General features: G+C 33.0%; 1 protein-coding gene and 1 pseudogene across 2 annotated transcripts in view; one reads left to right on the forward strand and one right to left on the reverse strand.

Annotated features, from left to right (window-relative positions):
* The window catches only part of LOC143052351 (glutathione S-transferase kappa 1 pseudogene), a 30271-nt pseudogene extending 30157 nt beyond the window's left edge, over positions 1-114 (reverse strand).
* LOC143052352 (deoxycytidylate deaminase-like) overlaps positions 1-12538 on the forward strand; it is a 39982-nt gene extending 27444 nt beyond the window's left edge. Inside the window, exons 2-6 of one of the 2 annotated variants that reach the window (XM_076225357.1) lie at positions 6867-6964; positions 9054-9095; positions 9444-9537; positions 11791-12004; positions 12438-12538. In XM_076225357.1, the coding sequence (XP_076081472.1) occupies positions 6867-6964; positions 9054-9095; positions 9444-9537; positions 11791-12004; positions 12438-12495 (506 nt within the window). In that variant the 3' untranslated portion in view covers positions 12496-12538. Of the gene's footprint in view, positions 1-6866; positions 6965-9053; positions 9096-9401; positions 9538-11790; positions 12005-12437 lie in introns of both variants that reach the window. The other variant, XM_076225358.1, reaches the window with a different exon arrangement.
* The last annotated feature ends 372 nt before the right edge of the window (positions 12539-12910 follow it).

Consider the following 12910-nt stretch of genomic DNA (forward strand, 5'->3'; position numbering starts at 1 on the left):
TTTACTTACTGCTGTCTAATAATAATGTAGATACAATAATCTATATTACATTGATCATAACACAGGGACGCTAAATTTGTAAATTTGAAGTAACGGTTCACACAAGGTCGTCACTACGTCACATGATATATAATATTTAATAATAGCATGAATAGTATCTGATACTTAAGTTAAAATAATAGTATCTGATAAGATCGACCAACTTCTAAATATAATTTATTTGTCAGTCTACATCGTATAATACATGTAGTGTACGTACACAATTTATTATCAATAAATAAAAAACTCAAGCGGTTTGATATATATATAATCATGTATATCGTTTCGAATATTTAATGATGAAAACAACTGTACACGTGATTTCGATGAGGTTCTTCGCTATAACCATATATTTAAGATAATACAAGTGTGGACACAGATCAGTGTGGATAGTATATTTGGATGTTTGACAGTGTTTTGTATGATTTTCCCATATTATCAACTGTGTTGCACAATATGACAACCAACCTGAGCACTAGAAGAGTTGTTTATTAAATATTTAGTTTTTTATGTTCAAAACTGGCATGGAAAAGACATTTATTGCATTAATTGCCATATGATTATGATAGAATATGTTCCACATCTTTGATTTTGGATACATTTTGAAGCTAGTAGAGGAACACATAACAGGTTCATTTTTTCATGATGTGATTTTTTTTTATATATATGGGAGATGGTATCTCAGAACATGTATTTGCTAACTGTTTGTATGGTTCTATTTATATTATTTTGTACAGGATCATCATGATCATAAGTAAACGATTTCGTTTTAATGTCGAAATTGTTTCTCAGATTGGAAGACATTTAATTGTTTTAGGAATTAATTTACTCAGTTTAGAAGACATTAGTAATGACAATGCCTGACATGATGCTTGCCATTGCTTGGGGCTAGATGAGCTAGAGAGTAAACTTCTGTGTTATTTTATATTAATTATTTGAAAATATTTTCTCCAAAGCAGGTAAAAACAAAAAAACAAAAAAAAATGGCCAGTATGAAAATGATATCATCAAAAAAACCTTTGTAAGCATGCTTCAAAGACTCATGCTACAGAAGTCATCTGATAAAATTTCAAGTGGATATGAACATCTACTTAATATGTCTTAAGATCTAAAAAGTTAAAGTATTCAATATGAAAAAGGTATTGCAAAAATATTCTCTTTTCAATTCATTTTGTGATATGGATACAGTTGTAGGTAATACCAATACAGTAAGGCAGTTTTGTTGTGGTATGAAAGTGTATTGTAGTAATTACTAATTTCTGTTAATTTGCAAAAATTAAGAAATAAACAAATGAATGACAAATGTACAATGAAATATAGTTTTAGAATACAATTAGGCCACATAGGCCGGCCTTATAATTTTTTTAACATACTGGATGACCATTTACACTCAGGACTAAGGTGTCATGTAGGCAGTATAGATGTATAAAATAAAGTGTAACATAACAATCAGGCATCATATTGCTAGAAGCTAGAGTAGCGTTGTTTGGTAAATTTGTGTGTTTTTTTTTTTTATAAATTTGGCTAATGGACAAAAATGTTTGATTCAAATCTAAATAAAATGCTATTATCTCCCTATTACTTACATTGTACATAAAATTGATACAACTTTGATAATTACTTGTACATGAGAGTTGTCTGTCAAATCTTGATTTCTCAATGAATGTATTGCATAACAATGAACTGAGCTCAAAGCAAAGCACTTTAATAATACACTTGGACAAAGAGCTCAATCCAGTGATATACTTTGTACTACGTATATACAGGTCCTTCATAAACATCCATCGACCAAAACCATATCTCAATAACATGCCATACTTCATATACATGGTTGGATCAGAAGTCCAGAAATGAAAGACATGAATTTTATTATTGTATCTATAATACTAAAATTACGAGGTCAAATTTGTCAGCCGTCATCACGTAAAAACGACGAATCAAAGAATTCAGCTTTATATATAACTAATATAGTACAAAGGTGTAGATTAAAAATTGCACCACTCCAGGCCCTTTTGTTTTCCACGTAATTAATATTGCCAATAATTAAGAAGTTCCGGGTCGAGTCCGATACCGATACCAACAGTATATTCACATGTTACCTATTACCTTATCTGTACGTTCCGGATCCGCATCTGACAGGTGCACCACCAAACGGTGTATTTAGGATTATGCTATATACACGGTTCATAATCACAGGGTTGACACTACTAAATTCAATCATTGTCAAATTTTTACCTATTGTAGTATTTTAATCAGTAAGACTTTCTAAGATAACAATATTACGAATACTAAAAATCTGGACTAAAAATAAGGTGTATATAGGAACCGTTTTCAATTTGTTAGCGGGCATGACATAAAACAGTGAATCAAATAATTCAACTTTATTTATAACTAACATAGGACAATGCTGTTGATTAAAAATTACTCCATTCCAGGACCTTTTGTTATCCAAATAATTAATATTACCAATAATTGATAAGTTCCAGTTCGACGGGTTCAAACAGAAAGATTTGAAAGCAGAGAAAACTGTGTATCTTATTATCGGCATGACTTTATCAGATAAAAAATAATACTAAAATAAGGCTTGCGCATAGTTATATACTTTAATTCAGTCACGGACCCGCGATATCACGGGTGTGTTCTAGTTTTAAGTATAAATACCGGTTAATTGATATAGTTTTAGTGTCCCTCTGTTGGAAATAAGAACATATCTCCACCTAATTTTAGTTAACTGATGAAGAAACATTCAAGCTATAAAATTTTATCTTAGATTTGTATACTATTGAATAAAAAGTTCCTTTTATGATCAAAACCTATATCACGGTGGGTATGGTTGTCCTGCGAGAGAACGTACTGTGCTGGTGATTTGGTCCTGACGGGTGCTGGTGGGTCCTGATTCTGTGCTGGTGGGTTTGTTTACATTGTATCAAAACAGCAATAAAACGACTGTTTTGTTGCTTAATTTTTCTCTGATGTGTCATAAGTACCATGCAAAGTATATTACAACAATATTATATTGCAAAAGTCGTGCAAGTTCGTTAAACGGAATTGTCCTGACGCTGTGCTGGTGATAAGAAAAACGGTCCTGGTTCTGTGCTCCTATGTCCTGGTTCTGTGCTTTTATATTTTAGTTAAAAGTGACATATATTCAAAATCATCAGTGGCGGATCCAGAACTTTGCCTAAGGGGGGGGGGCCCGCTGACTGACCTAAGGGGGGGCCCGCTCCAGTCATGCTTCAGTGATTCCCTATATAATCAACCAAATTTTTCCCACGAAAGGGGGGGGCCCGGGCCCCCCAGGGCCCCCCCCTGGATCCGCCTATGATCATTGATGCTGTACTGTTATTGACTTATTAGCTGTTGTCTGCTTTCTTGAAATTGACATTGTTGTGAATATGTTAACTGTTATTATGAGAGAAAAAATACCCCTATTTTTTAATTTATTTTTTAAACTATAAACTGTAATCTTATCTATTGGCCTATTAATGGAACCCTTCTTGTCCCCTTTTAAGATAAGAAAATATGTTTACGATTTTCGGGATTACGATCATTTTGCAAGATCACCAAAATACGTTGTAATTTATACAATACTTATATATAGTAGATGATGTGGTATATTTGTTGTAAATGGACAAATTTCCATAAGAAACCAAAGGAAGTATGTGTTAACAACCATACGCCATCGTACGACCTTCAACAATAACCCATAAAATAAAAAATGTAAAAGGTTTTGCATAAAAATGGAGAGCAAAAATATAGAACAATTAAAGGACTTTCTGAGCGTTTGAATCATGTCTTTAGCAGCTTAAAACACATTTGTTTGTGAACAATTGAGTGCTGACTATAAGAATGACAATAGTATTGCGGGTTTGTTTGTTTGGTGTTGTTTGGTTTTTTTTTGGGGGGGGGGGGATGGGGATAAGTTAGAGCGAGGTTACAGTGAAAGCTTGGAATAGTTTCCCGTAAGATTTAAAAGTTGTATTGTAAAAGAAAAATGTATCTTATGGCTATTTAGAATCACTTGCTGTAAGATTTTTCCAACAATTTTTTTTTTGTCTAAACGGTTATCATGTATTTTTTTTCGAAAGTTCGGTAGAACACTAAAAAAAATCACTATTTTATGAAAGGGCAGGCTAGAATATGTCAGAGAATAAAGACGAGATAACCTAGAGAACACTAATAAAATTAAGATTTCTTAGCTTTTTTCATTTCAAAATAAATATTTTTGATAAAGAATTCTTTCTTTTCTTTTCTATATATAAATATTTTTCATGAATAAAAATAAAATGTGCCTTGATTATAATTGAAAATGAGTAAATGAAAAAAATACCCAAATAAAATACACTTATATTTTAATATTGGTAATATCACTAAGCTTTTAAGTTTTGTTGTCAAACACACCATATCTGTAGTAATTACTCCTTACTAAGATATTTCACTTCATTCATTTTTTCTGCTTTTTTTTATATTGTGAATTCATAGAATTATTATATTAAAATGTAGCCTTAATTTATATTAAAAAAAATGAATCTAAAGTCAGATATATCAAACATTTTTGTTTCCATCTATCCGTTTTCAGGACTTTAACAATCAACAATAACACGCCTGGAAAGTAAAATGCGTACTCGGCTGTCTGTAATCGACCATTTTTAGACACCCCAGGCTCCTAAAAAAGCAAGCCGGGGTGGTGGTTCAAAGATGCAAATTAAGTACTTATATCAATATTTTATCTTTTCGTGTACGGTTTATGACCCCTCCTGTGGCCTGTCAATTCCGAAATGTGCAAACTGCAATAGTATCAAAACAGCACAGAAAATGAATAATAGAGATATAATTTTGTACATATATCAAGGGGAAACTTCTTGCAAAGCATTATTATTTATTATAGTTCATTATTGTATTTAGTAGAAAAAGAGACTTTAGTGAAAACAAAATCACTATTTTTGTAGAAAATTCACAGAACTTTGTACAGAGATTTTTGTTATGTTTAGCATGGGATCAACACAATGGTTCATTACCGAGTAAAAAAATCAAAATGTCTATCTACCTTGCACATTTCAGAAAATTCAGATCAGATAACGAAACTGGTTCCAGCAACATTTATAAGCAGTTTAAGATTTTGACCCTCACAGTTTCCATTCACCACAAATATTCTCGTTACAACGAATCATTTTAAATACAAAAATACGTGTTGCATGCAGCCTTTTGTTTATCTATTAATATATGTATACGGATAAAGTTATGAAAGGCAGCAGGGTCATCAGGGTGAGGAGTCCATGTCATCTGAAATAAATGCTAAGCATAGATCTAGAAAGCGACATATAATCATGACATTAAAAAAAGTCTCTTCTTTTCGACTTTTTTCGAACAAATTGACACATAAAATGAATTATATAGTATTGTGGAATTTTTAACTTATTTTAGATACTATATATTGTTATCTGATATTGGACGAAAGATGTTGCCCTTTTATGTTATTATGTTATACAAGTTCAGATCATTTGAAAACACATATTAAACAGCCAAATGGATGCACAAGAGCTAAAATAGGAGTCATAGATCCTGTTGGCAACAATTATCTGGCTAATTTTATTGATTTTGTAACATTTGTTTCAAATATGACCAACTTCTTATCCAAAATCACCAGCACCGTATCAGGACCCACCAGCACAATGACAGGACCCACCAGCACAGTATCAGGACATGAATAAATTGAGAAAATGCAAAATTTTAATAAATTGCAATGTTTTTTCACAAAATTGTTTTGTCGTGTAGATTGCGGTATAGAAAGCGGACTCTATGAGCATTTTTGTTTTATTTTTTCAGTTCGAGATTTTCTGAAAATGAGCATTTTTGTGTTACGCTTTCTGAAACAGTTTACAGGGTCATTTTTGTTATGGTTTATATATGAACCCATAAGAAACGAAATTGAAAAATCTCAACTGTTTTCTACCATTTTTTATGAGTGAAAACGTCAAAAATCATCATTTTCGTCTTTGTTTACATTTTTTCATTGATCACCAGCACCCGTCAGGACCGAATCACCAGCACAGTACGTTCTCTCGCAGGACAACCATACCCACCGTGTATATGTCGACCTCTCCATACATTTGTTTGTGTTTTCGTTTGCTTGCTTTATGATTGATGTATACCCCTCATCTATTTGAAACTTATATTATATGTATCACGAAGTAAGCATATTATTAGTTACATAGTGTGCTAGTGACCTAATACGGTATATATTGGGTCAGTAAATTCCATATGGGGTGAGAGCGAAGCTCGAATCCCCATATGGAATTTACTGACCCCATATATACCGTATTACGTCTCTTGCACACTATGTAACGAATTAATCTTACCGACTATCTAAACGTGTGAAATTAAGACTAGTGATTCTCAAAACGAGCAAGTCTTCAATACTGTTAGCGCTAAGTAAATACTTCCATTGATCATACAAAAACAGATGCCAACAATAACGACTTGTAAGGTTTAAATGTGTTTTATGAATTTGTTTCAATCTTAATCATCATTTTCTTCGTCTGTTGGAACTTTTAAGATTTTTTCTCAGTACCGTTTTGTTTTTTACAAAGGGACATAACACCATTACTAACCGTGTATGAAATAAGCCCCGCCCCTTCTTACCTAATAAGGAATATAAAGAGACGTAACTCCACTACTAACCGTGTATGAGATAAGCCCCGCCTCCCTACTAATCTAATATCAAATATACACGGTTTGCACGCGGATGCTTTTAACCAATCATATTCCTGGAAATGTATTGGAGGTAAGATAATGTAGAATACACTGGTATCTACACTTAATTTCAGATATCAACAGAAAAAGACAACGATATTTAACATGGGACCAGTATTTTATGGCTGTTGCCTTGGTTTCAGCAGAAAGAAGCAAAGATCCTGTAACGCAGGTTGGTATCTGAAATTTATCCAGTATCATATCACTCTTAAAATTAATGCAAAGAACTGAAGAAAAAGAATAATGTATAATCCCCTAGGAAATAACTATCTACCTGAGAGCAAAGGACGTTGATCTAAGCAAATATATGTCACTGTATGACCTTCATCAACGATCGAATCCCATTTTTTTTTACAAACATTAAGGTATAAAAAAAACCCGATCTGACAAAAAGGAAGAACATTTCAAACAAGAACTCAAACGGTTTGTTTTTTTCGTACAAAACAAAATATATAAAAAGACAAAAACAAATATATACACTTTCATATATAACACCTTTTCAACACACATGTGGAGTAAGAACTACATTCTTACCCTTTAGGAAATATTTGGTTTGGCTGTTTTTTCATAAAATTGTGTGGTACGTATTTGTCTTTGTATCGTTTTTCATTTGACTGTTAATACTTGTAGTGTATTTCAGGTTGATACTTGTAGTGTATTTCCGGTTGGTGTCTGTATCATTAATACAGAGAATATAATTGTTGGTATATGAGAATAATGGTATGCCTAATGAATGCAGTGTTCTGTACTTTAAGGTATTACTTCGACAGTTTGTCATCTCAACTCCTCTGAAACCACACAACAGAGTTTTATGAAACTTTGTAGATAATAAGGACATACTACGTAGATATGCATATTGACAGGAAGTTATTATTCAATATTTTTTCTTATACAATTTTTTTTTCTTACACTTATTTAACTTCTCCAATGACAATGTGGGGACGTGGGGTTATGTGAGTGTGCTCACTGAGGTTCTTTATTGGATGCAGTGTTCTATACCTGTATTTTCTTTCAGGTTGAAGCATGTATTGTTTATACAAACAATAGAATTGTAGGTATAGGTTATAATGGTATGCTTAATGGATGCAGTGGTTTATACTTGTAGTTATTTTCAGGTTGGTGCTTTTATTGTTAATACAGACAATATAATTGTTGGTATGTGAGAATAATGGTATGCCTAATAAATGCAGTGTTTTATACCTATAGCTTGTGTCAGGTTGGAGCCTAGGCCTGTATTGTTAATACAGACAATATAATTGTAGGTATAGGGTAGAATGGTATGCCTAATGGTTGCAGTGTTTTATACTTGTAGTTTATTTCAGGTTGGTGTCTGTATTGTTAATACAGACACTATAATTGTAGGTATAGGGTATAATGGTATGTCTAATGAACGCAGTGTTTTATACTTGTTTCAGGTTGGTGCCTGTATTGGTAATACAGACAATATAATTGTAGATATAGGGTATGATGGTTTACATAATGATCATAATGGATGCAGTGTTTTATACCTATAGCTTGTTTCAGGTTGGTGCCTGTTTTGATAATTTAGACAATATAATTGTAGGTATAGAGTATGATGGTTTACATAATGGGGAGGGGGGATTTTGTTTGGAAAAAAAAGTTTGTTTCCAGTTTTTGGAGAAAAAAATAATTTGTTTTTGACCCTGAGAAAAACAAATATGTTTGTTTTACCTTCAGCTGCCACTATATGTAATGCTAAAATTGAAAGAAAAAAATTGTTTTCGACTTGTCGCCAAAAAATAGATTGTTTTTCGCCACAGGCGAAAGAACAAGTTTGTCCGGAAAAAAATCCATAGCCCTCACCCCCTCCCCCGAAAATCAAATGGTTGCTGCCTTAGGATATAATGGTATGGTGTTTTATACTTGAAGTTTGTTTCAGGTTAGAGCTTGTATTGTTAATGCAGAACATATAATTGTAAGTATAGGGTATAATGGTATAGTGTTTTATACATGTAGTTTGTTTCAGGTTGGAGGTTGTTTTATAAAACCAGATAATAGAATTGTTGGTATCGGGTATAATGGTATGTCTGATGGTTGCAGTGGTTTATACTTGTTGTTTGTTTCAGGTTGGTGCTTGTATTATTAATACAGACAACAGGATTGTAGGTATAGGATATAATGGTATTGTGTTTTATACATGTAGTTTGTTTCAGGTTGGTGCTTGTATTATTAATACAGACAACAGGATTGTAGGTATAGGATATAATGGTATTGTGTTTTATACATGTAGTTTGTTTCAGGTTGGTGCTTGTATTGTTAATACAGACAACAGGATTGTAGGTATAGGATATAATGGTATTGTGTTTTATACATGTAGTTTGTTTCAGGTTGGTGCTTGTATTGTTAATACAGAAAATAGGATAGTCGGTATAGGATATAATGGTATTGTGTTTTATACATGCAGTTTGTTTCAGGTTGGTGCTTGTATTGTTAATGCAGACAACAGGATTGTAGGTATAGGATATAATGGTATTGTGTTTTATACATGCAGTTTGTTTCAGGTTGGTGCTTGTATTGTTAATACAGACAACAGGATTGTAGGTATAGGATATAATGGTATTGTGTTTTATACATGCAGTTTGTTTCAGGTTGGTGCTTGTATTGTTAATGCAGACAATAGAATAGTTGGCATAGGATATAATGGTATGCCTAATGGTTGTAGTGATGATGATATGCCTTGGGGAAAAAATTCAAAAGACATTCTTAATACGAAAAAATTATACGGTAAGAGAACAAAAAACGAGAGTTAACCAAAAAAAACTACAATGTTATCAGGTTTGTGTATACTAATTGTACAAGTAGATCTAAGGGAGCAAGACTTATTTGTAGATCTTATTTTGCTGAAAATTATTGCTGTTTACAGTTTATCTCTATCTATAATAATATTCAAGATAATAACCAAAATCTGCAAAATTTCCTTAAAATTACTAATTTGGGGGAAACAACCCAACAACTGGTTGTCTGATTTGTCTGAAAATTTCAGGGCAGATAGATTTTGACCTGATAAACAATTTTACCCCATGTCAAATTTGCTCTAAATGCTTTGGTTTCAGAGATATAAGCAAAAATCTACATTTCACCCCTATGTTCCATTTTAAGCCATGGCGGCCATCTTGGTTGGTTGGCCAGGTCACGCTACACATTTTTTAAACTAGATACCCCAATAATGATTGTGGCCAAGTTTGGTTAAATTTGGCCCAGTAGTTTCAGAGGAGAAGATTTTTGTAAAAGATTATAAAAATTTACAAAAAAATTGGTCAAAAATGACTATAAAGGGCAATAACTCCTTAAGGGATCAACTGATAATTTTGGTCGTATTGACTTATTTGTTGATCTCACTTTGCTGAACATTATTGCTGTTTACAGTTTATCTCTTTCTATAATAATATTCAAGATAATAACCAAAATCTGCAAAATTTCCTTCAAATTACTTATTTCGGGGCAGCAACCTAACAACCGGTTGTCCGATTCATTTGAAGGTTTCAGGGCAGATAGATTTTTACTTGATGAACAATTTTACCCCTTGTCAGATTTGCTCTAAATGCTTTGGTTTCAGAGATATAAGCCAAAATCTACATTTCACCCCTATGTTCTATTTTTAGCCATGGCGGCCATCTTGGTTGGTTGGCCGGGTCACGCCACACATTTTTTAAACTAGATACCCCAAAGATGATTGTGGCCAAGTTTGGATTAATTTGGTCCAGTAGTTTCAGATGAGAAGAGTTTTGTAATAGATTACTAAGATTTACGAAAAATGGTTAAAAATTGACTATAAAGGGCAATAACTCCTAAACGGGCCAACTGACCATTTCGGTCATGTTGACTTATTTGTACATCTTATTTTGCTGAACATTATTGCCGTTTACAGTTTATTTCTATCTATAATAATATTCAAGATAATAACCCAAAAACGGTAAAATTTCCTTAAAATTGCCAATTCCAGGACAGCAACCCAACAACGGGTTGTCCGATTAGTCTGAAAATTTCAGGGCAGATAGATCTTGACCTGATAAATAATTTTACCCCATGTCAGATTTGCTCTAAATGCTTTGGTTTCAGAGTTATAAGCCAAAAACTACATTTTACCCCTATGTTCTATTTTTAGCCATGGCGGCCATCTTGGTTGGTTGGCCGGGTCACGCCACACATTTTTTAATTTAGATACCCCAATGATGATTGTGGCCAAGTTTGGTTTAATTTGGCCCAGTAGTTTCAGAGGAGAAGATTTTTGTAAAAGCTAACGACGACGGACGAAGACGACGGACGACGGACGCAAAGTGATGGGAAAAGCTCACTTGGCCCTTTGGGCCAGGTGAGCTAAAAATACGGGGATATGGTTTTTGTCGAGTCAAACATTTTATTTCAGTTTTTCGACGCCATCAATCAATTCATTATTATATTTATTCAAATTTAACATTATGAGGCATGGGTAAAATTTGGATTCTGAATAATTTTTGTTTGTCATCTGCTTCACCACAAAATTCGTTTTGGGTATCAGAATATTTATTCAGAAAAAAAAACCCATACCCCACCTTTTTTTTTTAAATTAAATGGTCGTTCCCTAATTAATTATAATACAAATGTACTACTATTTATATACACAGACAGTTTCCACCAATTTGGATGGCTATTTCTGATAATGCCAACTCTCTATTTCCGCATTCAAATTGCATTCACCGTATATTCATTTGTGATATTCAGTAACTGACATAAATTGCCAATCTTTGTGTTGTGTCCGTAAAGTTTAATTTATGTCGTCAATGTTGAGGCAGAATCACAAAACTATAAAATCGTTCTTTTCAGTATCAAAATTGAATTGATTTTGTTTACATACAATATTTTAAACATGATATACGCTCAGCCTCAGCAATGCACATTGATGTTGCACTAATGTTTGAGTGCTGAACATCATTCAATTTGGTGAAATATGATTATTAGCTAAATTAAATATAATAAAGTGTTTTTTTCTGCCTACAGTGTGTCATGCGGAGATGAACGCCATTGTTAACAAGATATCTGCAGACATCCGGGGATGTAAGATGTACGTCACGCTGTATCCTTGTAATAATTGTGCAAAAATCATCATACAATCTGGTATTAAACACGTGGTTTACTATGATGATAAAAATAGACATAAAGACGAGGCTAAGGCGTCACAGTATATGTTTGATAAAGCAGGAATAACAATCAGGTATGTAAAAAGACACCAAATTTCAGAATTGCGCTTAATATTTCTCAATTATACACGTACAATGTGTACATCATATGTAACGAAAATGTATTGAATTGAAATGAATTTGACTCGGAATTCGAGTTAAAATCGCAATTTGAAAATTGAAAAAAAGTTCGAGCAAACCAACGATATTTGTCTTTAACCAGTTCAAGATCACATATTATGTTTGTAAGTAAAATGCAAGAAATAAGATATTTCGCACGGCTGACAGAAAGAGAAGAACGCAAATCGTGAAAAAACGTCGATGTTGCACGGGCAATTGACAAAATTATTACTTTGAGCTAATATACAAAAAAACCTTTCTACCAATCAGAAGACGTGTTTCATCTCTAGCTGAATTATCAGTTGATGAATCGTTATATACTAAGAACTTGGCTGTATTCTTTTTCAGGAAGTATAATTCGACTTCTACACAGCTTAACATTGGAACTGTGAAGAGCAGATTATGACCATACACATAATTATATATAAACAAAACCGTACACGAAAGGATTATTATAAAGGGCTTTATAAACATTGAAAAAGCGAGGCTCGCCGAGTCTTTCTCCTATTTTGAAGAGCGTTTAAATAAGTTTAATATGTTTGTATACTGTACGAAATCGTTTTCATCCTGCAATTTTACATCTGAATTTGTGACTTGTTTCCAATAACAATCGTTGCATTAATGTAATCGACAATACATAAAAGCTGACGGCAACGATGACTTGAAATTGAACTGTAGGGTACACAGTGGTTTGCAAATAACCGTTTGCTCGCAGCAGAAGCAGGATACAAGAAGGCTGTAATCATATAGTATACATGTATAGCATCGTGTGATCTGTAAACTTGTTTTAGTTGAGCAGAAAGGTTAATGGAGGATAAAAC

This window comes from Mytilus galloprovincialis, chromosome 11 (genome assembly GCF_965363235.1).
Source record: "Mytilus galloprovincialis chromosome 11, xbMytGall1.hap1.1, whole genome shotgun sequence".
NCBI lineage: Eukaryota > Metazoa > Mollusca > Bivalvia > Mytilida > Mytilidae > Mytilus > Mytilus galloprovincialis.